Source organism: Strongylocentrotus purpuratus, unplaced genomic scaffold (assembly GCF_000002235.5).
Source record: "Strongylocentrotus purpuratus isolate Spur 01 unplaced genomic scaffold, Spur_5.0 spur5_scaffold_2, whole genome shotgun sequence".
Lineage (NCBI taxonomy): Eukaryota > Metazoa > Echinodermata > Echinoidea > Camarodonta > Strongylocentrotidae > Strongylocentrotus > Strongylocentrotus purpuratus.
In genome coordinates this window covers 5480017-5508001 of record NW_022145605.1, presented here as the reverse complement: position 1 = coordinate 5508001, position 27985 = coordinate 5480017, and the positions used below count along the sequence as shown (strand labels likewise).

At 38.5% G+C, this 27985-nt stretch overlaps 3 protein-coding genes across 4 annotated transcripts in view; 1 reads left to right on the top strand and 2 right to left on the bottom strand.

Annotated features, from left to right (window-relative positions):
* The window catches only part of LOC591641 (somatomedin-B and thrombospondin type-1 domain-containing protein), a 34965-nt gene extending 32221 nt beyond the window's left edge, over nucleotides 1-2744 (top strand). Inside the window, exon 5 of the mRNA XM_030992535.1 lies at nucleotides 831-2744. Within this exon, the coding sequence (XP_030848395.1) occupies nucleotides 831-1021 (191 nt within the window). The 3' untranslated portion in view covers nucleotides 1022-2744. The remainder of the gene's footprint in view (nucleotides 1-830) is intronic.
* A 1981-nt stretch (nucleotides 2745-4725) lies between these two features.
* Nucleotides 4726-27985, bottom strand: part of LOC579533 (clathrin heavy chain 1) — a 46100-nt gene continuing 22840 nt past the window's right edge. For both annotated transcript variants that reach the window (XM_030991490.1, XM_030991491.1), the window contains 19 exons: nucleotides 27538-27720; nucleotides 26736-26966; nucleotides 26068-26139; nucleotides 25457-25708; nucleotides 24554-24772; nucleotides 23911-24176; nucleotides 22966-23200; nucleotides 22090-22235; nucleotides 21409-21592; nucleotides 20460-20652; nucleotides 19993-20150; nucleotides 18358-18522; nucleotides 16781-17056; nucleotides 16170-16319; nucleotides 15127-15318; nucleotides 14367-14588; nucleotides 13570-13791; nucleotides 8125-8200; nucleotides 4726-7500 (listed from right to left, as the gene is read on the bottom strand). In XM_030991490.1, the coding sequence (XP_030847350.1) occupies nucleotides 7331-7500; nucleotides 8125-8200; nucleotides 13570-13791; nucleotides 14367-14588; nucleotides 15127-15318; nucleotides 16170-16319; nucleotides 16781-17056; nucleotides 18358-18522; nucleotides 19993-20150; nucleotides 20460-20652; nucleotides 21409-21592; nucleotides 22090-22235; nucleotides 22966-23200; nucleotides 23911-24176; nucleotides 24554-24772; nucleotides 25457-25708; nucleotides 26068-26139; nucleotides 26736-26966; nucleotides 27538-27720 (3612 nt within the window). In that variant the 3' untranslated portion in view covers nucleotides 4726-7330. The remainder of the gene's footprint in view (nucleotides 7501-8124; nucleotides 8201-13569; nucleotides 13792-14366; nucleotides 14589-15126; nucleotides 15319-16169; nucleotides 16320-16780; nucleotides 17057-18357; nucleotides 18523-19992; nucleotides 20151-20459; nucleotides 20653-21408; nucleotides 21593-22089; nucleotides 22236-22965; nucleotides 23201-23910; nucleotides 24177-24553; nucleotides 24773-25456; nucleotides 25709-26067; nucleotides 26140-26735; nucleotides 26967-27537; nucleotides 27721-27985) is intronic.
* LOC115926616 lies at nucleotides 9051-13350 on the bottom strand. The gene is made up of 2 exons (XM_030991492.1): nucleotides 12320-13350; nucleotides 9051-11654 (listed from the first exon to the last, which is right to left on the bottom strand). Exons 1-2 carry the CDS (start codon nucleotides 12648-12650, stop codon nucleotides 9499-9501), a joined length of 2487 nt encoding a protein of 828 aa, XP_030847352.1. The 5' UTR covers nucleotides 12651-13350; the 3' UTR covers nucleotides 9051-9498.

Here is a 27985-nt window from a genome sequence, read left to right as displayed (position 1 = left end):
AACGAGTACATTGGGAATGAGGGCGATTTGGGAGCTATCAAAAGTATAAACGTCTATTATTTTGTATGATTCAACTTATGTTTCTCAATTTGACTGAGATTTATAGCTCAACCTTGGCAACAGCTAAATGCTCTGTGGAAAAATACTAATTACCGTAGGGAAATATCAAAGAAAGAAAAAGCACATGATTTAATTAAAACCTGTATAGTAGTCATAATTTATGTACATGAAGCCGCCCATTGAAGATCAGACAACTAAAGTTCCCGATGAGCAGGGCGGCGGTTTGGGGAAGAGGTTACCCCCCCCCCCCCCCAAGATTTGTCAAACGTACACCTTCGTATTTGTGATATTCATATAAAAACATCCATACAACTCCAGACAATTAAATAACCCCTGATTGACCCGCCCTCCCTCTCCCCTTCTCGGACGACTTCACTTGTCTGATGATTGACAGTGTAAAGTCGACCTGACTGGATAACACCCCGCCCCCATATTATCCAATTTACCGCTCCCTGGACACGGTAGAAAGATTGCGATATGGTGAAGAAACGCCCTCAGATGGTTGTCCCTCATCTAATTAATTATCCACTTCTTCATAGACGGGTCACTGTCCTCACTGATAGATTTAAAGGGGATGACACCGGTCCGTACCCCTTTAATCCACGATATTCGTAAATTAAACGGTACCGTGAGAGATTTTTCGGTATTTAGCCCCTTCCTTTCTACTTGTACTTCGTCCTAGGTCCTGATTGTTGTGTATACGAATTACAAACAAAAGTCTATCTCTTTCCTTTCCATCTTTTACCATATTTTTTTCGTTTCCCACACAGCCAAGATAGCGTGCGTGGAGTGTAACCGCCCCGCTTACGGGACGGATGGGCGGTGCCATGGGGAGGGCGTCATTAAAGAAAAAACCCGATTCGTGGCCGTCGACGTCAAGGGTTGCCGAGGTCGATGGATCCAGCAATCTATGGAAGACGACTGCAAATGTGATACTGGAGAGGATTATATATTCATCTAGTAGATAATACATCTTCTTCTCCTGACATTATTATTCTGATTATTTAGGCTGTATTTTTTACTTTTAAGAATTTGTCGCTCGGGTACTGTACGCTATTTGGATAATAATAAGACAATGTGAATGTCATATGTATAGCATGTTATTACATAAAGTATCGAATATCATTATAGAGTTCAATGTAAATTTGTTTGATTTCCTAACATCCTTGAATTGTATTCTTATATATTTTGAAGTATTCTCCTTCTCCGTGTCTTGTTTTATAAATTTTCATGAAATGGATGATACATAAAACTGGTATTCTTTAAACATCAGCAAAAAGTATCTCTTCGATTAAAAATATATATTGTATATTCACAGCAATAATGATAGAATAAGGAAACGCATTTACATGAATGGTTTATTGAATTATAATACGATGTCACGATAAACATGTATGATAAAAACATAATTTCAAAAACATTTGGGGGCCTTGGAGTATAGTTGTTTCTAAATGTTTATAAAGTAACATGATGGATTGTTATGACATTTTATCTTTTATTTCCTGATGTTTCTTAATAATCAACGATTATATATTAGAGTAGATATGCTTTAATGAATATAACGTGTCCTAAATTTATTTTATAGCTTTAAAGACATGCTAGTATTTGTTTCGAGGAAATGCGAATGATACAGAGTTAAATTAATTTATGTAAAAGAATCATCAATTAATATCAATTTGTTTCAATAAAAATGTCTCAATATGCAAACGAGCAAAGTAATAACTAGTTCTACTCAGCAATCTTTTTTTAACGTACAACAAAACACCAGAAAGTATTGTTTACATTATTTTTCAGCATCTTGGACCAAATGGGTAACACCTCAGTCATATTTTGTATTCAGTCGTGTAAATAATAGTCTGTTTGGTGTTTTTTATACACAGTTACACACAACTATCAAAATGGTATATTCTTAGTCATGAAGATTTGTAATATGAAGGCGTATAAATCTACATAATAATGTGTCCTATTTGACTGTAGGGTTAAACTTAGATATAATAACGTGTTTTGTGTACTGATAGCCGCATGACAAGTATCATATAACTACGTGAAGAGTCTAAATACTGTACTATGTTTAAGGAATACATAATGTTGCATTTTATGTAAAGGTGCTATCTTCTGTCATTGTGTACATACTATTTTCGTGCATGGTTTTTAATGCTTTTTAGACTTGTATTTATATTGAGATATATTATTCTTTTTGAATTTCCACATTTTCTTTACTTGCTGTAGCCTTCTTGCTTGTGTTATTGACAGTGTATAGCGAAAGACCTGCTATTTTGTGTAAACCGAATTATTCTGCTGCACGTCCTAAATTTATCCTAGTTTTATTTTTCAAAGCTATTTTATAGATTATGTTGTATATTAATCCAAGGATTGTTAGGTATTTGTGTAAAACTGCTTTGTTTTATTGATTCTCAGTTAAATAGATGCGAACTCTTGATATTGATATCCACATTATTTATTTCCTTATTTGCTAACCTGCCATGTTATCGCCTTGATTTCGCTAGCAATTGTCTCTTGATTTCTTGATTTCTAGACTTGTAAACACTTTAGTTTCGTATAATTCAGATAACGCATCTCCCATTTCTTCACGATTGCTCATTTTTGTATTAATTTTGGTAACTATGCAAATTAATGAACCAAATAATGTAAAACACGGAATATTTGTAATAATCTCCTTCTTTCTTGTTTAAAGAAAAAATGTCCTCGTCTTCTTCTTCTTCGCCTCCTCCCCATCTCCCTCTCCTTTTGCTTCTCCTTCTTCTTCAGCTTCTTCTCATTATAATTATTGTTCATATTTTCTTCTTTCTTTCTTCTTTTTCTTTTCCTCCTTCTTTTTCGTTTCTTCTTCTTTTTCCTTCTTAATCATCCCTGTATTATATACCTTCTATCCTTGTTTTTGTAACCGTCTAATCTTAACGATATACGTCAAAACAAATCACACAAAAGTAATCTTTGATATTTTTTTTCTATTGATAATCTTGATATCATAATTTAAATGACAATCAAGAAATTGGGTTAGAATAAAAATGCTGTTTAATAGTAACTCCTTAAAAAGAAATAAGATTTAGTTAGAAGATTTTTCCTTAGATTTATGATGGGTTGTAAAGTCTGGCAGTGTATCGGCAATAAAGAGTGTGTGGTATACAAAGAGAAAGTGCATTTTGTGTTTTTATTGAAGCATAATTGTCTTGGTTGTTTGCCATAAAACTTTATCAATGTGCACGTCATTCACTTTTCGTTAGAACATTAAACAATTTGCGTCTGATTTTTTTTTAAAGTTACCGAAAAACATCATGATCCACGTTGACTGTTATGAAGTTTGCATAGATGCTAGTAGAAATTAAATTTTATGAATCCATAAAAAAACTTAAACATTGTCAAAGGACATGTATATATATTTTTTAATGTAGGCATTAATCATGTTTTAGTCCCACTTGCTTAATTTTCAGGGCTATGCTAATAGACTCACAAAATTGAATGTTATGGCTAGTATATATTTTTGATTTCTCGAAGGCAATATGCAGCAATGTCTTTCAGTGGATGATAAGTTTTAATTTGTACAAATCTAAAAGCTGTGCAAAGTCAGTAATTAAAAATGACCTCATCCAAATGAAAGCCTGAGCCTGCTTAGCAAATGATTTATGAGAATTGAGAAAAAATGACCAAACAGAAGTGATGTCTGCATTAGAAATCTTTAATCATCTCAACTATTTTTAAACTATATAATATTTTATTTATATTTCTTAAGTCTCGTTAAAATCATAAACGCGAGCAGACGATCAAAGCCCCTCACCTGTCAAACGATACGGGGGCTTAAAATTTTCCCGTCGTCGCGTCGTATCCCACACACAGAACAAGCTGTCGCGGGATGAACGGATCCCAGTGCGATCTCGATAAGAATGTGGACGTGTGTTTTACGCGGGATTCCAACCCCATTGGACCAAAAATAGTCCAGCGTTGACACATCCGCGCCTGCCTGGCATTCCTCGGACTCGTAAACTGATTTTCACATTAATGCTCGTTCGTCATTGTCTGCTATAAATATAGCTAATAATAGGTCAAGATAGGGTTGAAGGATATTTTTAGAAATCAAATTTGTACGTTGGAACTCGGGTGTAGCTTGGATCTGAAGAATATAGTAAATGAAAGCTCCACCCTGCCGTGGGAGCGCGTGAAGAAAAAAGAAAAGATATTAATTAATATCTAAGAATTAAATTACAAGACCATTCAAGTACATAAATATACATGTGTATATTGGCTCTCCATGATTCTTACACTCCCTCCCTCCTATAAAAAGATCGTGGAGACGTACGTCTATCTTCATATTCTTCTTCTCATTCTTTCTTTCTTTCTCTCTCTCTCCTCCTCCCTCTCTATCCCTTCCTCCTCCCCTCTCTCTTTCTCAATTTTAATTATTATTTCCCAATTTTCCCTCTCCCTCCATCTCTCCCTTGCAATATATATATATATCTCCCTTCCTCCTTCCCTCTTTCTCTCTCTCTCCCTCCATTCCAATCTCTCTCTCTCTCTCTTTCCCCTCACCTAATATCTGCTCCCCTTTTTTATTTTTAAAAGATAATTTCGTATTTTCCTCAAAACACCCTGAATCAATCACAATCTTTACAACACACATGTAAAAATCAAATCAGCGAATGAGAGAAATGTGTTATAATTACTGGGTTTATCACATTTATTTGTACGGTATCGTTCCCTCATATAATCAAAGAGAGACAGGAAAACAACATTCTTAATATGGATGGGGCCAGCAAGTAACAAATAGGTTCGCACATGTAAAATGAATGAAATCAAAAGAGAGAAACTCTCTTTTGGGATAACCATTTATACCAACATTCATTTCCACAAGCAATTTCCTGATATATAAATGCTTTGCTACCATATAAAATTTAAGGGGCAGTTCTTTTGTCATTAAATAACTGATAAATCAGATTTTCAAATGTTTTTTCAAATAGTTACCTATCTACCGTACTCTTTTCTGGCGATTTCAATTCACGGTCTCCATAATTAACAAAATGTTTTTCAGTTTTTAATTTTCAATGTTACGTGAGGGTTTTGCTTCATTTGGTATGTATGATCACATGCTTCTACTAAACAAAATATAGAAAACTATTCCTTTATTAAAACAAAAAAATAAAGACAGCATGTGTCTTATCTTGGAGCTCATGTATCATCTCGAACAAAATAGAAGAGAACTCTCAGTTTCAATTGAAAGTCATGAACTACCAAACCTAATACTGCAGCCAGAATGCAGCAAGAAAACGTCGGATATAATATTTTTATTTAGTTGTTAGCACATTGAAGGGCGATTCCATTTCATTACCATTGGTCCATGTCGATTCCTTTCACCGTCTATCAAATATATACCATTCAAAACTATTTCACACTCTTTTACCTCTACGTTTTCCACAATGAGGAATGAATTCAGTTGATTAGACTATGTTTTCCACGAGGGTCCACAAAATAATATATCATAGCTTCACAAAACAAAATATAATAAAAAGTGTATTGTACCTATGCTCGGTATTGTAATAAATGCTATTTGTTAATATTGACAATAAATGACTAGATGATACATAGTAATAACATGGTGATGTGTTCATTATCTCATCTTCCACTGGGGGTGATCTTACATTCAGTCTATCCTAGTAGTTGTACATTTCTGTTTAAAATGAAACACAAAATTTAACAAACTCCTTCACGCCTTTGTCATTTCTCCCTGAAATTACTGGGAATTTTTGACTCCCTTAAATAATCATATTATATTACATCACTCAATTTGTGCTCCTTTTCTGTTTAACATAATCAGAGATCTCATTAGTCTAAAGTTAATGCGAATTAAATTCCAGATTGTAAATACAATTATTTCTCTCATTCTCATGAAAGCTTTCAAAATCTGATTAAAGCAATAAATTTTGAATTTATGATAAAACTATAGTGGAATTTAAAAGCTGGGCTTCAATGAAAACATAATATATTCTTGAATTAGTATTCCTCTGGACGAGTTACAAGATCTTTTCTCATAAAAGCTGGGCTAGCATATGCAGACATTTACAAAGCATGACAATGAACTGACAATTAGAAACACAAAGAACAGTACATTCTAAACCCTTCCATATCTCTTCATTCTCTCTTCTCAAAGGGTATTCCCCTGTAAACACACCGGGGGGAATCCCCTAAAATGAAACACAATATCTACCTATACTTGATTCCCTGGAATTTCTGGGAGCAGTCATATACGAACGGCACTCCTTCAGCTTTAAGCATTAGAAATTGCTCCCGATTCTGATTTATCTTCGCAAAAAACAAACACATTGAGTCTTCTCTTATAATACATGCTGACAAAGAAAACAGTTTTCACATCTGGCTCGGCGTTGAATTCAAGAATATCGCAAAATACTTCCAATACAATCTATTTCTCTCTTTCTCTCTGGCCTGCCAAACATCTCATAATCATCCAACTCATCTCATGGACCACATAATATAATATCAATTACATAAAAATACAATATATAACTAAGTTTACTAAATATCACATTGATTGGAAAGCAAAATGGTTTGGTTTCTGAATCCACTATTAGATATTACAAAAAGGTAATAGGAAACAAACTGAAATGATATGCATGAACATAGATAAAAACTAAATCTTGACAAATCTAAGTCTACTCTGATAAACTATGGTATTTTTGGACCAAAGATGAGAAGGAAAGCACTAAATCTGCTCCCTTTGTCTCACTTCTACCTTTTCCAATTTTCGTTCTTCTACTTATTCTTTTTATAAATTCATACATTAGCTCCTTTTCCCCTTTTTTTTTTATTAACGTTCAATTCTATTAAATGACTTGCACATAATCATGGTTATAACTATATATATATCACAAATTTAGGTATCCATTTTTTTATGTGACCAGTAGTTTCCGCCTGTGAGTATTAGCCAGTTTGAGATGCTAAGTCGGATCTTAGCATATGTTTCTACATTGATTTGTACATCTCTGTATACAGCATACATATAAAATCTGCAAATCCAGTTCATCATATATCATTTTCCATAAAACAATCGTCATCCAGAACGGCCTATCCCATCTCACTTCATCTCGTAGAAAGATGCACTTGCTGGCTGAGCGAAGCGTTCGGTACTGCAATAAAAGAATTTCAGGTACCACCCATGTCTATATATTTGGTACCGGAGGCGTTGGTTAGTGTACCGGTGGTTGGGTTATATGGTACCGCCGGTGCAGGTTGATTACATGTGTTACATACCGTAGTAGCCGGCTTGTGCACCGGCCATAGCCATACCCGGTGCCATACCAGGCATCATACCTGCTGGTATCATACCTGGTTGAGGAGGCATCCCTGCTGGCATCCCTGCTGGCATGCCTGGTGCAATACCGGGACCGGCGGTGATCATGAGCGTAGGCTCATCTGAGTAAAGATAGAGGGAAAGAATAATTAAATGGAGTTCATGGATGTAAGCTGTTTATTTCAATGTAACTATTGTAATTCATTCCACATTTCTAGTCATATTCATATACATACAGTCCCTTATTACTGTTTAATAAAAATAAAAAATCCAATGATAGTGGAAATGAGTGTCAATCACAATGATGAGACATTTTTATTGTTAGAATATCAAAATAGAGGTGTTGTTATTTTTACTTGGCAGTTGAAGATTTGATTTCTAAGCGTTTAATCCCTCTCTTGCTAATATGGATGCCAAGGAAGCAATTGGCATCTTATCTTACTCATTCATCTAAGAACTCCCTGATAGAGCAAAGATGTGTGCAACTTGGGGAATATTTCTCTAAAATACTTCACTTCCACATTTAAGAAAACATAATGAAAAGTTCTCCCATCTTAAAACATTACAATACAAAAGTACCACTGAAAACTAATCATTTGTGAAAGCTTAACAAGGGTAGGGCCATAATGTCGCCACTATGAAGAGCTAAGCAGAGATTGATAATGCTGTCATCTGATGAACCAACGGGCACTTAACATACCCCCCCCCCCCCCCCCACCCATTCACACCAGTGCAATAATACTCACTGTATACGAGGGGTTGGTTTTCGTTTGACTGCTCCTCTTCTTTCCTCTCCTTCTCTGACTCAGTCAGTCTATCAACCTACAATGAGACAAACAATGATTGGATTATTAATGCCCGAACCACTTGGTACACATCGCTATATATATCTTTCAAGATTCACATGTGGGCAGACTGCAATACATTTAACAATGATATATAAAACTAAAATTTGAGGGAACATGTGTACAATCATTTTGAAATGATGATTATTGAATTGAATTGAAAACCTGATGCAGTGGGAGCATTAATTCGACTATCAAAATATCTTCCTGAAATTCACATATCGTAAGTAGTAAATGAACAGATAGATATGCCATGAAGACGTATAATTCATATGAATCATTCACTAATTTAACCCATTGCATGCCACAAGTTTTTATCAATGGTCATGAATTAACTTTCATGTTTTGCCTGTATGATAGCTCAAGGATCGCACCGCAATCAAGAAGTCTCTTCCCTCCCTTAAAGGCATTGTTTAACAATGTTTCCAGTTTTACAAATCTGAGATGCATGGCCCTACGTGTTATCAGTTTCTATGATATGGTGTTATATTGAAGCCCTACAAAAACTGCGCTTCACACTTATCATAAAGTGCCTCAAAAAGTAAAAATCTTTGAGTGACCGGTTTTACCATACTCATTTTCCCCAATAGACTGTAGTCAGGGTTCATACTCTTTCTCATAAATTTAATTCCATGACTTTCCATGACTTTTCTAGCCAGAATTCCATGACCTTTCCATGACTTTTACACATTTTTTTTACACGGTAGACTGAAAATTTGATCTCAAATCAAAGCGAAGCAAAGTGCATGTTTCAAGTCTACTAATAGAAAGGCAGCTTTTGTTATCTAGTTATTCATCTGTTACAATTACATGTTATTTTTTCATCATATTCGATATGCACTGCTATATAATATTCTTACAATTACACATACATGTATTCATATCAACAATTGTCCATTTTTTAATGGCAATTTTCACTTCTAAAGAATACAAATTGCCTGTTCCTGGTTTCATGGACCACCATGATTCCTTCAATAGCTCTCCTTTGCATGTACAAGGTAACTACCCCCCCCCCCCCAAAAAAAAAGAAAACAAAACAACACCAACACACAAACTCACACACATACCATCACCAATTTTGATTTCACCAACAAAACACAGTAGGCCTACTCACATCAGCTGATGAATTCTTGTTTCGCTAGCATTAAGCTGGTCAATAATTTCTGAATGAGTTTTTTCTTGAGACATCTTCATGTAGCTGTTTGAAAGAAATCCCTCTACACATTGCACCTGTCTGAATATTTGGTGGCATTGGTAACAAACTGTCCAAGTTCTTTAATAATTCTTAATGGCATTCAGCTGTTCATCAATCTGTTTCTGAATTACTTGTAACTGGGATGCCTTCTCCTTTGCTGTACGTCGGAGGCTGTTTGATTTGGAAATACAAGTCAATCTTCCTTGTGACTCTGCTTCCTCAGCATACTTGTCTGCTGAGGTGTGAAGACTTTTCACATCTGCTTGCAGTCTCATTTGTTTGGCCTTTAGTTCTTCCAAACCATCCATCAGTCCTTTTCTCTTTCCTTCTTTCTTTTCCTTTTCCTTTTTACGCCTCTGTTCATCGAGATAGATGTGGTATTTCTGCCTGCCTGCAGACGCAGCCAACATGATTGATTTGTCAATAGTCACATTCTTGATTCCTCCAACATACTTGATATGGTCATAAATGGCCCTCAATGATATCAGTGAGTGTCCCAGGAGATTGTCCTCTTCAACTTCGTTGTTGATTGAGAAACCTCTCTCAATGGAGGCTTGTCCATGGGACAAGACAAGCAACATGCGGACCAACTTTAAGAGGGTCGAATAGCGAGACTCGGACAGAAATTTGCACATTACAGAGTCCAATCTCTCTTTCTTTGGATCAAAGTCTCTCATCTCTGCACTTCTTGATGCCTCATCACATGCTTCTGAGTATTCTCTTAGGATATCGTCACATGAATCCTTAAGTCTGTGGGCATCACTAAGGGTGTTAAGCACCCTCTTCAGCTTTGCAGTGGAGTTTTCTTTGTCTTTTGCCATGTTCTTTGGACTCAAGCATCCTATATTTCTCACAAGTGCATACTTAAGCGGACATCGCTCAATGAGCTTCCGGGTCATTGCAGCAAGAAACTTCTTTGCTTGAGTGCGAAATTCCAGAACTTTCAGCTCACTGATGATATTTTTCGCCTTCAGATCTTTCAGCTTCTTCTCAGTGTAGAATCCAATGTCCAACTTGGCCAAGGGCAGCTGAATGGCCTCACTGCTAACATCTACCTGCATTATCTTGTAAGGAGAAGTAATGGTACTCCTGTCCAGCTTTAAAAATCGCTGCATAAGGGATGCAAGCATTCTAGTAAGGTCTTCAGCTAAAAAGGGCAGCATTGGTGCATCAGTCTGATAGTCTGTTAGGAAAGGATTGACCAGCTTTGCAACAGATATGAAGAAGTACAGTCTTGCTAAGAAATCAGTTATATGAGTACATTTTGAAACAGTTTCAAAGGACTTGTTCTTTGGGTGAGGGATTTTCTTCTCTTCTACTGCTTTAACATACGCACATACACTCTCCCAGATGCTGATTGCTCTCTCTGCAACAGGAAGGTTTTCCAGCCATCGGGTCTTGCAAAACTTAAGTGGCATGGTATGATCTCCAGTTATCTTCTGATAATCCTCTCTTCTGGCAGGGGAATCAGAAAACAGGTAATACAAGGATGATAGAAAGCTTTCCACCTCCCAGTCAGCAGCCTTGGCACCTGTCAGAAAAGCACCATTAACTATATGGAGCCCGCATGAGCCTATATTCAGTATGGATTTGGTCAGGTCAGCAGTGTACTCTCGCGTAAAGTCATCATACATCTTCCAATTAACGTTGGGACCATCCATTGATATTTGCAGTAATTTTTCCAAGCCAACTGTGTGCAGAACTTTATTCAGTTCTTCCTTGAGGTGAACAGCTGAACCATGTCCGATGAACACAGACGTCAAGTAGCGAGTGCAAACTTCATTGTGTTGCCATGTTCTTATGAGGAAGTCCATCTGCTTTTTCTGGAGCTTCTTGTTGAGGCTTTCATCAAACAGTATCACATAGTGGTTTGATTGTTTTATGTTGTCATAAAGGAGGTCTTGCACATATGGGCCCAAACCAAACACCGTCATATACCGACATTTTGTTTCTGACAACGTGAAACCCTTAGCAATAGCTGAGTCCGGAAACATTCTTTGAAAGAGCTCACTGTTGTGCTGGCAAGAATGAAATGATAAATGATCCTCCACCACTTTCAGACACCAGAGTATTTCAGCTTTTAAAGTTTCCTCTCTTGCAGCAACAGGAATGGGAGTTGTCACTTTAGAGGTTGATGGCGCACAAGTACTGGTTGTTGCATCTGTAGACGTGATAGATACTGATGAACTTTCTGCACCTTTTGCCTTGAAGAAGCTCTTGAGTGAGAGAGTAGAATCTAGGAGAAAAGAAAAAAATGTCTATTAAAATAAATAAAATATAAATATCATCATTTGGTAAGATTTAGGGCCGAGTCAAAACGTTTAACTGCCGTTCAAACGACCATTAAAAGCATAAACGTTTTCCTATTTTGACAACCGTTTGACAGTATGGGGAAGGAAAAAAAAAAAAAATTCACGGCAACTTTTGGCCAATTGATGTAAGTCACTAAGACAAGTGGACTAATTTTTGACTCATTCCTTAAAAACATATTTTAAAGAAATAGAAAGGAGGAAATACTTCTCAAGGCAAGCAAACTGTTGGACCCAATTGTAAGTACAAAATTTAGTTTTATGATTTTTGGGGTCAATTTTAAGGTAAATTATTATTATTTTTTTTTTCTGCAGTCCACATACAGTGCCCGGTACAACACTGGCGTGTGAGTGCGGAGCCCCCTGGGTTAGCGTTCGGGCTGTTGCATGCAGTAACCTAGCCGGCCCGGCCCGGGGCCGGGGACGCTCCCGAACGGGCTGGTCGCAGTAAGCAGTAACCAATGCCTGCGAGGTGACATCGCATCGCTAAATAATCTCAAATCTTTCATTTTTATATAATTATTATCAGTCATTATTTGGATTCATGCTCAATAAAGGATCGGTAAAATTCACATTAAAAATGCTCACTTACGACGTTGTTGCTGTTGGAGGTTTGCTGTGTGTTTTTCACTCTTCTTGTGGCTCTTGACGGCTGCTTCGCCCATATTACGGACACTGAATTTACACATACAAACAGCACATCTAGCAGTCCCCAGATCGGAACTTTCTTTCAAAATCCAGCCACGGTAATCCGGGTGTTCTAACCAAGCATCCTTAAAATGACAATTTCCAGGCATTTTGAATATCACTTCCACAAAATTTGTAATGGTGAAAATATCCACGTGACGAGTTCCAAGGTCTGTGAAAATAAACAACTCCGTTTCATGAAGAATCAACACATGCACAAAAGTTTCAAAACACATGCCGTCGCGTCGATATATAGATCGTCAACGAGCTAGCGCTGCCAATTTGCCTTGTTGACACGTCAGTATTGTTCCTTTTTTATTTAAATAATGAAAATTAAAAAACAAATATTACTAATTTACTTTTTCCTCATTTATTGGAGAAGTGTAAAAATTGTAGTAGTCTAAGTGGTCGCAATTTAATGCAAAGCCAAAGTGCAATCGAGGCATTACATTCGTTCTTGGAGTGTCACATGTCGCGTTGGCACCATCATCATATGCACACACACACTGCACACGTACACGTGCGCTAGCTTGCTGAACTGAGCTAGCGCTAGCGAGCTCGCTCGCAAGCTAGCCATGTGCGCACGATGTGGACCGTACCGCCATACACTGACCATACACACGTAGTTCGTATCGTACACGTACACACCCACGTACACAGCGCTTATCCATCGATCATAGTGAACACATTCACAAGTACAATCAGTCGGTATGTTACGAATGAAAGAAAATACGAGAAGAAAATGGTTGAAATATCTCCATTTATTCACTTGTATAGTGAGAAAATACTATAGTTGTCCATAATTTTGATATTCCATGACTTTCCATGACTTTCCAATGGAAAAAATAATTTTCCATGACTTTCAAGGCCTTAAAAGCAATAAAGTAAAATTCCATGACTTTCCAGGTTTTCCATGACCCGTACGAACCCTGTGTAGTGTTCTAAAAACAGTTAGGAAAACGAAAAATGAAATATTGATTTCCAATCATAATATCTTGATAATCAGGCGGACAATCGGCTTTTAAAAGTCATGGGATTCCTGACTGACCTTAAAGGTTTATAATTATGATTGCATCATGAGCTAAATCCAGGATTTTGTTTCAGAATTTGAGACAAAGTTACCCAATCCCTTTAAAACGACTAGAGTTGACCTACCTTTCCCAAGTATTCTCTCATGACCTGGACCATGTAGGGCATGGCAAAGTTCATGATGTCGTGCCTCCAGGAGAGCTCCAGGATCACGTCTGGACGCAGGAGATCGTAGCAGTTGAAGAGTGATGCACTGAAGCACTCATGGTTGTTCTGCTCAAGGAACCAGTTCACAAGCTCCTCTGCGATGTCGATATTCCTCGACTCACAGGCATATTGCATTGCATCCTGTAAGAAAGATGCGAGAGAATTGTCTGATATTGAAGACCAAATGGTTCATAAAAAAATACTGCTTAATGGTAAAAATGAAAAATCACAGATGACTAGGGATCTATAGAGCTGGTGCACTGCTCGTTAAGATTATTTCAATGTCTTTTCCCCCCTACAATTCTTTAAGCATGATCGGACTGATACATTGTTCAACAACAATGATATCTGTAACTTTTCTCTAAGTAATCAACATTTCTGAGATAAAATATGGCATCACTATTAGTACCAGTCAAATAATATCATCAATTACAGTAATTACCGTGACGATGATACACTGATTTGGTTAAATAGCAAAATTCGTTTTCCCATTCGATAAAGCATTCTGTGCCAACCCCTAAACTGCTTCCATATCATGGCATCTAGTTTGCCAATAACTCCAGACTTGTAATAATAATAATACATTTTTATAAAGCACATTTCAGAACTGACAGAACTCCAACAACTAAATCCAAGATAAAAAGTTATTCTACACTTCAAAACAATATCAATATTTTATTCTACAGTTAAGATACAAAACAACAAAACTAACTAACCTTGAATAACCTATCCTTCTTGCAGAGCTCCACAGCTTGCTTCCAGCGGTTGTTGCGCTTGTAGAGGTAAGCAGCAATGCGACGGAATTCAATCAGTTCATGTTTCTCTAGGTTCTGGGCCAGGGCGATGTTGTCAAAGTTGTCAAAGGCATCGATGGACGCCCTCAGGCCCTGGTAGTCTTCCTCCTCGATCAGGAGATCATTCAGGGCATCGTTTATCGCCTGAATAGAGAAAAGGATAACATATCATGAAAATGTAGATTTCCTTTTCGTAAAGGAATTAAAGATTAAATTTCTCATCAGTGCCAAGCTTATAAAACTGTATTCTTATTAATTTTTTTTTGAAGGTATCAAGAGTTCAGTCTCAAGCATTTAAAACTCAAGATTATGAATTAAACAGTTACCAACAGTTAACAGGTCAAGCCAGCAGCCCCTGTAAAGAGAGCCCCCACCCCCAGAAAAAAAAGCCAATCAAATTGACTCACTGCTGCTGAGATAAACATGGAAATCAAAAGTGAAACATGACATACAGCTTATGGTCACCATCTAAAGCAACTTTTGACTTCCTCCCAATCTGTTTACCCCCCTCCCCTCCCTCTCCCTATCTGTCTACCCTTTCTTCAGCTAATCAGTCAGACAAGCAAAGCGATGATAAATTTTGAGAGCATACGATTAGAGAGCTCTACATTGATCAAAACAAGTAGAAGACCACAGGAGAGCTAATCAAACCAAAAAGAATGGTACCCTTTCTTTGACTCACCTTATTGTTGTGACTCTGTACTTGTCTGAGGTAAGGTTTGACCAGTGGCAGTTGGCTGAGCTTCTCAAAGAGTCCTACAGCTCGGGTGTGGTCCATGCGAGGAATGAGTACTACCAGGAGGTCGTTGAGCATCATGGGCTTGTAGTCCAGATAGAATTGGATAGCCTTGTAGTACAGCTCAATGTTGGCAACCTAGAAGACAAACCAAAACGCATATCAGCATGGTATTGATAGTATTGGACTATTGGTTGGTCCATTCGATCGCATATAATGCTTGAGTTCATTCTTTGTACTTCTGCGTAGCGTTCAGAGAGGCTAACACTGCTTAACTCATCAATTCCCATGGAGTTAACTGCAATTTAACCCAACTTCACTTCACTTTATAAGAATAAAACCAAAATAAAACAAAATTTACAAACATAAATTGGAGAAGTCATACTTAAATAAATGCATTACAATGAAAAACACTTTAAAAGAAATGTATTTTGAATTTTCATTAATGCTCTTCTTACTTTCACTGAAGATAAATGAATGTTGAGCTAACATACTTCCTCAAATTGTAGAATTTCTCATATTTGATGTAGTACAAAGTTTTTGTTTTAACCTCTAACAGTGACCAATTACCAACAAAATAATGTCTATATTCTACTGGTTCTTCCATCGTAAAATGTAAATTATTAATAAATGGGGCACCTATATGTGTATTTCAGTGTCAGACAAGACAATTTTGAGGTTATGACTACAGACATTTGTCTGATTTTATTTTAGGGAAAGGAAGTTACAGAGGGACAAAGTTTTACCTTCCTAACTCTCTAGTTATGACTTTAAAGCCCCACTGCACTAGTTTGACCAGGAGGGATTAGACCCCCCCTGCATGGTCACTGACAGGTGGTTATCTCATCAAATCAGCTCTCAATTTCTCAAGAAAAAAAGGATCATGGGGGACCAATGGTCACCGATTAGGAATTGTTTGCTATATAGAGGGCCCAAGTAGCTAAAAGTAGTGCAGTGGGGCTTTAAAATCCCAAGTGATGAGATCTTACCTTAGTGATGACATCTTTGAAGTGAGTTTCTCTCCATGCATCAGTGGGGTGTGTCATCATGGTGACTATGGCGTTGTCAAACTCCTCGTACTTGTCGTAGAGGAACACCAGCTCCGCCCAGAGGTGAGCTTGCTCTGCTGCACGAAGGACCTGCGAAGGAAAGACAGAGGGAGGGACAAGAGTTACAGGAAATGCTAGAATGACATGAAGCATGGTGGCTCTATGGTGAAACTTAGGTGATCTTAGAACTTGGAGGTTCACAGCTTGAAACCCAATCAATATGCTAGGAACTTTTAATCATAAAGGATAGGACTCTCATCATAGCTCCACTGGCCGCTTATCTACAAGCATACACATCGACATGATTTCTTAGCAGTGAGGTAAAAAGTCAAAGGTATACAATGTATGTAAACTGTAAAAAGATAACTGTAAAAGATTTCTAAATGCCCCTTTTCCTTATCTTTTGAATGATGATAAGGGACTGGTATTAGGTTAGGCCTTTAAATTACAGTAATTTATCATTCATTAACAATTTGTGTTGTGTCATGCCACCCTTCTCTTTGATATGCCCCTTCACTTTGATATGTTAACAAGTGCCCACACCCTCTTACCTTTGGAATGTTGACACGTGACCAGAAGAGCTCCAGATGTTCCCTCATCTTGGATGGTTTATATTTAGAGTAGAGGATAGCCAACTCGGTGAACATGCCCATATGTGCCCGCTCCAAGCCCAGCGCAGCCTCGAGGAGCTGGATCAGTTCCTCAAAGTAGCCCCGGTCCTGGTAGTAGTTGATGAGCTCTTCCAGTTCGTCGGCGTGGACCACGATGTGGAGACCGCACATCTGGGCCAGACGGAACTCCTCGCCGTCAACGCAAGAGAAGCATACCTGAGGAAGGGAAGAAGCAGAAATGAATGAATGAACAGATTAGGATTCACAATCAATTATGAGAGCATGAAATATACATGTTGGGATTGGTAATGAGCAAATTATAGGCAGAGAGTACTGGTAATCGTTAATGAGAAAAGTCACAAGAAGATGATAGTAATTCGAATCCTTCAAGATGAAAAGCCAACCCAAACTGCCTAAAAATACATTGTAATCGGTCAACCACAGAATTTCCCCATTTTATTTTTCCTTTCCATTCATTACTTTAAGTTCACTGCTTCTTCTCATTTGAAATTAAACATTCAGCAATTCAAAAGTTCAATCACAAATAACCCTCCCTGCAGCACAATAACATCCAATGAAATGGAACATAACTATCAGATAAAAAGCTAAAGCAAACACTATGTAACTCAAGCCAGCCTCAAGCCCAAGCAAAATGCATGTATTGCCAAAACCATCAATACAATGGAGAATGATTGAGAGAACAGATGGAATAAACTATCCCAAGAAAAGTTTACTTGAAAAGAGTAGGGCAGGTGGGGAGAGAATACGGGGCTAATCTCATTAGATTGATTAGCCTACCCTCAATTATAGCCAAGTATTGAGACCTCTATGTTGCTATTGGAGTTGTGGGTCATGAAGCATTCCTGCCTTGTATCAAATGATAAACTCCACACACCACATGGTCAGTGGAAGAGTGATTTGATCTCTATGTAGCACAACGTGTTAATGTGATAATTGGGAAGAATGTGTCCTTGATATCACTGATAGATAGGTCAAAGCTATGGAAAAGCTTTGGATGGTGGATAAGGTATCTGATCTAAAGAGGTCGGGTCAGATAGGGTTGACTATAGTTGACAAAAGGAACTATCCATGAATGTCAAAACCATTTAGTCATTAGAGGTTTTGATGTGCACCATGCATGTTCCGGAGAGCTGACATGCCAGAAAATCTTGAAAAACTTTAACCCAAGCAACTGTAAAAAATATTTGTAAAGGGATCCAGCCTACTTGTAGGTATTATTTTGAAGGATGCTCTTGAACTGTTATTCTTCACAACCCATTTTATTGGAATAGAGAGAAATAAATGGGAATCAGGGGCCTCATCTTATAAAACAGTTACCATTGATTTGAAAATCAATCACAACTATAAAAAAAAAAAAAAAAAAAAAAAGGGAGAGAATGGGTTTGGAAATTTGCTATCGATTGGACTCTTTGCCATCTATCAAGATCAATCGCATCTCTTCATAGGATGAGGCTGTTAAATGGTATACAGCTGTTGATAATAGAAAATTGACTTACCTCTTTCCATGTGCGGGTGCTGTTAGCCTTGCGAGCGCTGTCGACAGCAGCCTGGTATTCACCGAGATGAACGAGCGTGGATGCCAGGCGAGCAAAGTTGGAGACATTGTTGAAGAGCAACTTGGCTGCTTCATACATGCCTTCATTATAACACCTGTCACCAACCTAAGGTAGGAGGATTGAGAATGATGGATATGGTGTCAAACATGATTAATCTCAAGAGTCCAACCATCTTGAAACGTTGCATCCTATGCTGAAGAATTCTCTGGGGTTGAAACTCATCTGGTAATGCACGCTAAATAAGTTTCGACTTGGTTTAAGGGTCAGTAAACCCAGCAATGGTAGATTGTGATGTATCTCATTGTGATAAGAAATTTCATATGGAGAGAAATGAGAATGTAAACTCAAGGATATCACACAAAATCACAGCCCATTTATAATCTATTTCTATAGTTTTGTTACACACAAAATGCAATTCCAAAAAAGTATTAGAAAGAACAACAAGATTAATAAACTAGATGGAATTTTGACTGCGCGCAGTCGAAAATGATGCCTCCGCCATAGAGCAATTTAAACAAGTTTGGAGTTTAAATCTCCAGTGGTTCTTGAGATATCATGATAACAATCTCAATGTATGGAATTTCATAAGTTGACCTCTGTGACCCTTGACCTTTGACCTACGTGCTCCAAAATCTAATCAGATCGTTTTCCTATAGTGATACACACTATCACTAAGTTTGAAGTTTAAATCTCCAGTGGTTCTTGAGATATCATGATAACAATCTCAATGTATGGAATTTCATAAGTTGACCTCTGTGACCCTTGACCTTTGACATACGTGCTCCAAAATCTAATCAGATTGTTTTCCTATAGTGATACACACTATCACTAAGTTTGAAGTTTAAATCTCCAGTGGTTCTTGAGATATCATGATAACAATCTCAATGTATGGAATTTCATAAGTTGACCTCTGTGACCCTTGACCTTTGACATACGTGCTCCAAAATCTAATCAGATCGTCTTCCTATGGTGATACATACTATCCTTAAGTTTGAAGTTTAAATCTCAAATGGTTCTTGAGATATCGCGCTAACAAACTCAATACAAGGAATTTCATAAGTTGACCTCTGTGACCTGTGACCTTTGACCTACGTACTCCAAAATCTAATCAGATCGTCTTCCTATGGTGATAAATACTATTCCCGAGTCTTAAGTTTAAATCTTAAATGGTTCTTGAGATATTGTGATAACGGTCAAACGGGACGGACGGACGGACGGACGGACGGACGGACGTACGGACGGACGGACGTACGGACGGACGGACGTACGGACGGACGGACGTACGGACGGACAACCCGAAAACATGATGCCTCCGGCACCACCTTCGGTGGCGGAGGCATAAAAATGCATTCTGCAAAATTATTAATTATTGATAATTATTTGGTCTAACAACTCATTTGCTAAATAGGCACTTGTGAAGAAAGGACACATATCAAAATAATCCTAATCAATCTCTTGAACCATCAAAAGGTATTCCCCAATCTATCAATCATCTCTATAAGTTTGGCTACATATCACTACAAACTATTACGTCTACGTTACTGAAGAAGGATTCACTAAGACATATCTGCTTACCTGTTGGATCTGCGCATGGTTAGGCCCTGAGATGAACTCCTCAAGATCAGCGAGACGGTTTGTCTTGGCGAAAGCAAAGATAAGCTCGGTCTCAACGTAGGCATCGCGGGCCTTCTTGCGAGCCATCTGCAAGTAGCGTACCAAGTCCTCCCAGTTCCCTGTGAGAGTGAAGTGAAATATATAATTTTGTTATATTAAATATTCAAATACTTCATGATCACAGCATTTCATTTCACAACTTTTGGTGACCTTGATGTAGGTTATATTAATTGCCACCTTAACCTTGCCAGCCTTGATCTAGATCGGCCAACTGACTCAATACGTAAAGTTCTGACAGTATGAGGCATAGCTATTTCTATACTGGCTCTCAGGGGCATTTCATCCTGCTATGACCCCTTGAGCCTATAGAAACAGCTATGCCTCTCATAGCAGTCGATATCTCTATACTATTGACCATGGAATATTACCTGACTCTGAAGCAGCTTCTACGACCTCCAGGTAGGTGGAGGGGTCGTTAGCCTTGATGTAGGAATCAATTGCCTCCTTGACCATGCCAGCCTTGATCTGGGCAGCAGCCAACTGACTCCACACGTCCGGCTCGTTGCACCTCTCCGCAAACTCGTAGGCCCGGTCTAGATTCTTTATGTGCTCGATCAGGACCTGGATATTGCAGGAAGATAAAGACAGATTTAGTCTCAATTGGTCAATATCATTATTATTAAGTACTAGTATTTGGCGACAACTGTGCCTGGGAGGCGAAAAGCAAACTGAATCACTGTGACCCTTGGGCCTCTCCTCCCGGTATAACTGATTGCAGGTGTGCAAGTGGACCACTACACAGGGGTCATAGGGTGTTCTTATACTGAAGGATTCTATAGCATGATCTATATTTATAATCTGCTTTATTTTTCCTTGCTTCATATGCTCTTACATTCATTCATATGTTTGCATATTTACACATTTTAAAAAAAAACTCTGATATCCATTATCAAACTAGTAAAGTGCTATCAAGCCTGTCCACAGTGTGTATACAATTTCCATTTCATGAAGAGTAATAATACCCTACACGGACTGTTTAAATACATGCATGAGCTGCAATCATATGGCAATTTGGCCTTCACAATCTCAGTGACAATCATGTTAGAGCTACAACTGGTGCTTGAACCTTCATTGGTTTATCCTCATTCTGTATCCAAATAACATTCCACTCAACAAGACAAGACAACCTGTACAGTTACGCTTCAGTTGCAGCGATGAGATCAACATCGGACAGGCAACAGAATAAATAAAAGTATTACATTTCCCCTGATGGACTGGATTAAATAGATTTATTAGTCAGTTTTGAGTTGGTCTGGCAGTGTGCCCCAGGCATAACATCTCCACTTTTAAATACAGAACAAATGACCATCCACTTACTTGAATAGCAGATGTGTTGACATCAAATTTCCTAAAGATGGCGAATGCTTCCTCAAAGAGTTCGCTATCGATAGCAATGTTTGCGATGTCTGGAGCATCATAGTTGTCCAGGCGGTTGATGTACTCCATGACACGGGTACGGTCTGCCTTGATAGCCGTTAGGATCAACAGGTTCTGAAGGTTCCTGGGAGGGAAAATAGGAAGAATAGACAAACTTTGCTATTATGTGTGGAAGTGGTGTCTTGTGGAAAAGATTTGTGGCTTGCATATAAAAGAACATTAAAGCCCCATTGCACTACTTGTAGCTTCTTGCGCCTATAGCAAACAATGCCTAAGCGATACCCATTGGTCCCCCATGATGCCTATTTCTTATGTTAATTGAGAGCTGCTTTGATGAGATAACCACCCGTCAGTGACCAAGCAGGGAGGTTTTATCCCCCCTGGCCAAACTAGTGCAAATACTAGGCTTTAATAGGTACCTTTTGATGCACAAAGTTGTTGCTAAGATTTCTGGTATGGGCTAAATGACTACGGTAGGTAATGCAATAACATCCTAAAGCAAACACAACAATTCTCATTGGGATAATTTGAAATATCGGATATACAGTTCTGAATACATATTAGAAATCCATCAACATTTCCAGCATTATCATCATCTCTACTATATGTAGAAGAGTTTACCTGTGATCACTGAAGACAGAGTTCTCCAGCACAATCTTTTCTAGGAGTTCAATCAGTTCGTTTGGCAGATCGGCAGTCATGAAAGCTTTCACAGTCACGGATATATCTTCTGGATCTTGGGTCTCTGACAGGGCAGTTTGGACAATCTATAACAGGGAAATAATATGTTGTTACCCCTTGACATTCATGGACATCAATTACATAAATTTTAGTCTTTTCATATCAATTTTCATCTTTCCAAGATGTTTCGAGAAGGGCTAATTTTTAGTGCAGATTATGCCTCAAACATACTTTTAACACATAACACCTTCTTTACACTTACTCACAATGGCACTGCATGCTTTTACCAACTGCAGTACCCTTTTCAAGGTATTGCTGAGGTTGCCTGCAACAGTAACAACATATTTATTAATCATATTTGGTGAGGTGAGGTGGTAATGCTTGACAACCACTGATGCCCAGTAGCATTAATGTGCTGAAAATGAGAAAAGCAAAGAATTTGAATAGATAAAGTTAATATTTCAACTCTTCCTGCAGAAACCATCAATTTAATAACCAGTATTATCTGCATTATCAGGGCCCATATGAGGATATGACTTCATGTTGATGGATCTGGGGGGTGTTTCACAAAGATCCTAAGTTGAACTTATCTCTAGGTTGGACTTAACAATTATGGAAAGCCGTTAGTCTATTAAAGTATTTTGTAAGTTATTTTAAAAGACATAGGTTGTTGCTCCAAATCATTCATATTTTCTAAAATTTCCGCTTTTTAATATATTTCATTTTAAGGCTACAAATAGCTCTCCATAATTTCAACTTAGTGTTAAGTTCTACTTAGGATCTATCCTCCATTCTTGTGGTAGGTAGCTAGCTTACCTGGTCAATGAGTTGTCTCCTGAATGGGTTATCCTCCAGGAGTACCTCGGCCCACAGCTCCTGATCCCGTCGTCTCACCAAGTAGCGGGCTTCGCTCTTGAACAGGGAGTTCTCGTTACACACGTTGATGAGCTCTCGGTCACACTGCCCTCGCTCGTAAGCCACACAGGCCAGGTGAGGGTCGCGCTTCTCGCAGTACTTGCCGACGACACGGCTATCGTAGAACTGGTTTTCTCTGCAGGTGGAATGGGACGAGAGAAATTAGTAGTAGTAAAGGCAAACTCCTCACAATTCAACTGGCATATGAAGTTAAATGAAGCTATATGCTGGTTTAAATGCAGTAAAAGATGTAAAAGATATTTGCACTTTGTTTGCATGGCTTTTCATTTGTGTAAATGGAACAGGGATGTCTGGGGTTTAAACTAAGCCAGTGAAGTACTTTCAGTGAGGGTATTATTCTTGAATTACTTTTTCCTTGGCCAGATAATAGAACTACAGAGCACCCATTTATTTACTGCTCATTAGTTTTATCCTCAGTAAAAGAAACCCTTCATGTGTCAATCACACCATCATTAAACAAATCATAATATTTCATCCTTATCACAAGTACCACGATCCATGTCTACCATCATCATCACGGATCTGCTACTTTCTCATGGTGAGCTGCGAACAACTGAAGCAGCATTCTGTAGCCAACTCTCAAATTGAAAAACACACGAATGGTGGAATCACAGATATGCCAACCTTAGCATTCAGCTTTCAGGGAGGATTCATTCAGAAATCAGGGTGCGTCTATCAATTGCATACAGCATAATAGGAATAATCTTTTAAAAAATCAGAGGGGCATTAAAATTTGTGTGGAGTGACGTATCAAAAAAATTATCAAATTTGCAGGGAGGGTTGGCATCTCTGGAATCGTCACCAAAATCTACAAGATCAACTGACCTGAGGAACCGCTCCGGGTTGTTGTTGCTATCGATGTAGATCTTAGCCAGGGCGTTGTGGGTTGCCGGCTCGGTGCTTCCCTCATGGATGCGGGTCTCCAGCCAGGGCAGGAGGAGCTTGAGGCGATTACGCTTCTCCACCTCCTCCACCAGCTCATCGGTAGAGAACTGGCCCCTGACCACCATGATCAAGCTCTTGATGATGTCCTCTGAGCAGTCAACATCGAGCAGGCCACCGATGACCACAGGCAGACGGGATGGGTTCACCTGAGAAAAGGATGAGAACAAATCATAAATTGCTTGAAATATTTTTGAAAAGAGCATGTAAGAGCACACAAACATCATCTACTGTTATAACATATTCCATAGGCTACCCGTAAAAGGATGCTACAGCAAGGCAATGTCATCTGCAACAAGAGCCTTACATGCCTCAAATGTAGCCGGTTTTACAGGCAGGCTACTTTGGCCAATAACAGGACACAAAGCCAATTTTCTTTGTCAGTTGGAAAAGGAAATTATGGGTAATGAGAATGCATCACAGCAAATAATTTGTAACTTCTGGATAATTCACAGCCTGGCTTTATTGTAGACAGCTAGTAAATCTACCACTGAGAGAGTAAACAAACAAAGAAAGCTATTCTCACCTTCTGCACGTAGATCTCAATGTACTTCTGCAGGTTGTTGCGGTACAGGTAGAGCACTAGATCATGGACAAAGTCAAAGCGATCGCAGACGATGATAAGAGGGAGCTGATCGGTGAGCTTGGCCTCCTTCAGGAAGTTCTTGACACGTTCAGGATCGTAGCAGTTGCTCTCTCTGCAGATACGCTCCACCTCCTTGATCTGACCGGTCTTGCAGGCAGACTGTTGTCAAGGGAAAGAGGAAAAATCATTACCATGGCAACTGAAGATAATTAGACAATATGTGTTGAAGGTTTCAACTTTTGCATTCCTTAAATTTATTACTCTTGCAAATAGCTTGTTTGAACAATGTGCATTAAAAGCAGTTCCAGTCTATCATATGGAAGTACCTATACTAACATAATCGAGTAACTATGCCTGAAGAAGTCATACCCCCACAAAAAAAGAAAATAAGAACACTAATAATGTGAATTATTGTCCACGAACAATTGGAAAATCATCAAGAACAATTAACAAAGAGTGCAATCATTGTAATAATGGGATGAAAGAGACAAATATTACATCACCTTCTCAGGTGGGGGGAAGGGAGGGAATATTGTAGGAAATGATTACGAAGCACTGGCCCAAAGATTGAATTGACCAGCACTTGTCTGTCACACCTTGGGTATTTCTCTATGGAGACTGAGTAAGTGCCTTCCCTATGGTATGATTAGAGAGACCACATCTACCCTGTCTCCAAGATGTCAACATTATTATCATTCTGACTATAACTTGCCTGTCCTATAACACCAAGACATTATCGAGAAGCTTACGAAAATGAAAATCTTGGTTATGACTAAACAGTGTCCCAGTTATTGTCCCAAGGCGTACAAATTCTCGATAACAACTCAAACTGTGAGTGCTTACCTGGATATACTTGAAGTGGACATCGGAGTCCTGGCTGAAGTTGACGATGGAGCCCAAGAAGTAGAAGAGACCCTCGTAGCTCTTGAAGGTCTCAAAGATATCGATCAGGGATGTGGTGGTCAACTGTTCATGGTACTTGGTGGCCACCTGGACACAGATCTGGAGGTTCTGGCGGATGTTGGCAGTCATCATGGCCTTGATGCATTCCAGGGAGTCCTCAACAGACAGTGAGCCAAAGTAGTTGACTAGCCACTGAGAGCAAAAGAAACAAGAAAGCATGTTTAACATCAATTCCGGATAACTTCCGTAGATACATGTAATAAAAGAAATCGTCCTGTTCTCTGATCAAATGATTACGTGGGTTGGTTGGTGGGCAATTCGCAATTCATATTCACCTCAAAGGCTACTGTATTCCAAACTCACCATCGGTATCATAAATCCATAATTCACAGGATTTGTTTATCAAAGTTTTCATCATTTCAATTTTCAATTAGGACCCACATAATGGACATGCTACTAAAATCTTTATTTTCAAATTTGCATCCATAAATCTGTAGACCTATGAATACAGCCAATATCAAATAATAACTCAAGTGCTATATATAACCTACCTCTGGGTTAAGTAGATGGGTGTGTACTACAGCCCTCTTGATGTCATACAGGTCTGTGTAATGCTCAAGGGCCTGCAAAGTAGAAGGAAAAGAGAGAGAGATTGATATTCAACAATGTAAATTACACTGATTCCACAACAATTGAGCGTGACACTTTCATAAATCTATTCATTATTCAACAGGCTTATTAAGAATAATTAGTTTTGAATATTAGAATGTAGCTCAAAGTTATTTGTCCTTGCATCAAGGATTAATTATCGATCTCAATTGTGGCATTAATCTAGAACACTCATTTTTCACATGTCAATTCAGTTTTTGTTTCAATCTCTTGACAATACAAATTTGCAATTCACTTGTCAATCAACAACATTTGAACATTTCTTATCATTGTTTTATCTGATTACTATGCATCATGTCTGTATCCCATTATAGGCTACGTCTTGAAAATGTTGGTTTAAAAAGAAATGATTGATCAAGAAGTTTAGCCCCTGGCTTTCGAAACCACAATGATGATCAGTTTTCAGTTCAGTTCAGTTTGTTTTATAAGCATATTGCAGCCTCAGCTGAATTACATGACAATTTACAATCAAATTAAAAATAACATCCCATTTCTAAGCAACATATTTCAATTTCATAATACAATGCATTTTTATATTTCTGTGACTCACCCTCTGTAGAAGACCAGCCTTCTCGCAGAGCTGGGCGATGTGGGCGCGGTCATAGTGGGTGAACATCTGGTTGCCCAGTATAGCATCGGCGACCTGAGGGGCAGAGAGGAGGTTCATCTCCAGGAGACGGGTCTGCAGGTGACCCTCGGCGGGGCGGTTGTTCTTCAGGGCGTCTAGGAGGAACGAGGTGCAGGGCTGGACAAGGTTCTGCTCCATGAACACATCCACGATCTACAACAAGCAAAAGAGAGATGGAGATAGATGGTTTTAATACTATGATACTACAATGCAAGGAACTTGAAATCTGGGACAAGCGCACCTTTTAAGTCTGGAAGTCTTAATTTATAATAACATTTTATCTCTTACAAATCTTTACATGAACATAAACACATGCAAATTTAAATTTTCAAAGTATTCAAGGTTTAAAAACTATATAGGAAAAGGGACCAATAAATTGACGAATTCTTCTCTCAAATACAGAAAAGACAGGAAAAATAAATAAGCAGAGAGAGAGAGAGAGAGATGAACCATGATTGTGAAAAGGTAAAGACAGACAATCAACTTTCGCACATCATGAATACCATTTGGATCTATCAGATAAGCCTGATGGATCTGTACAAAATTTAACGCCTTAAATAGCTTGAAACAGAGAAGTGACAGAGCATGAAATCAGGTAAAAGGCTGAACACTGGGCATCTGGCTATACAACTAGAATGAAGACATTTTTAGGACATATCTACATCAAGTACTGACGGTACACACAGACACACACACAAAATAGATGAGAGAGTATTGATCATACCATGTTGATATCAGCGAGCGGTTCCTCGTCTTGGACCAGCATCTGGGCGAAACCGGCTCCCTGGTCTGGGTTGACACGCATCACGTTACGCAGAAGGAACACATAGTCTGGGGTGAAGTTCACCTTCTTGGCATACAGAACAATCTTCTGGAACTGGCCAGTCTCAGCAAAGCATTGGATCACCTGGTGTAAGAAAGGGAAAAAAAAATCAATTGTTGTCATTTACAGTGAGGAAAAACACAGGAAAGTGATAAAGCTCTGGAAAATTCCAAATGAGCTGATAGTTGTAGGAAATGATTACGAAGCACTGGCCCAAAGATTAAATTGACCAGCACTTGTCTGTCACACCTTGGGTATTTCTCTATGGAGACTGAGTAAGTGCCTTCCCTATGGCATGATTAGAGAGACCACAGCTACCCTGTCTCCAAGATGTCAACATTCTCACTAT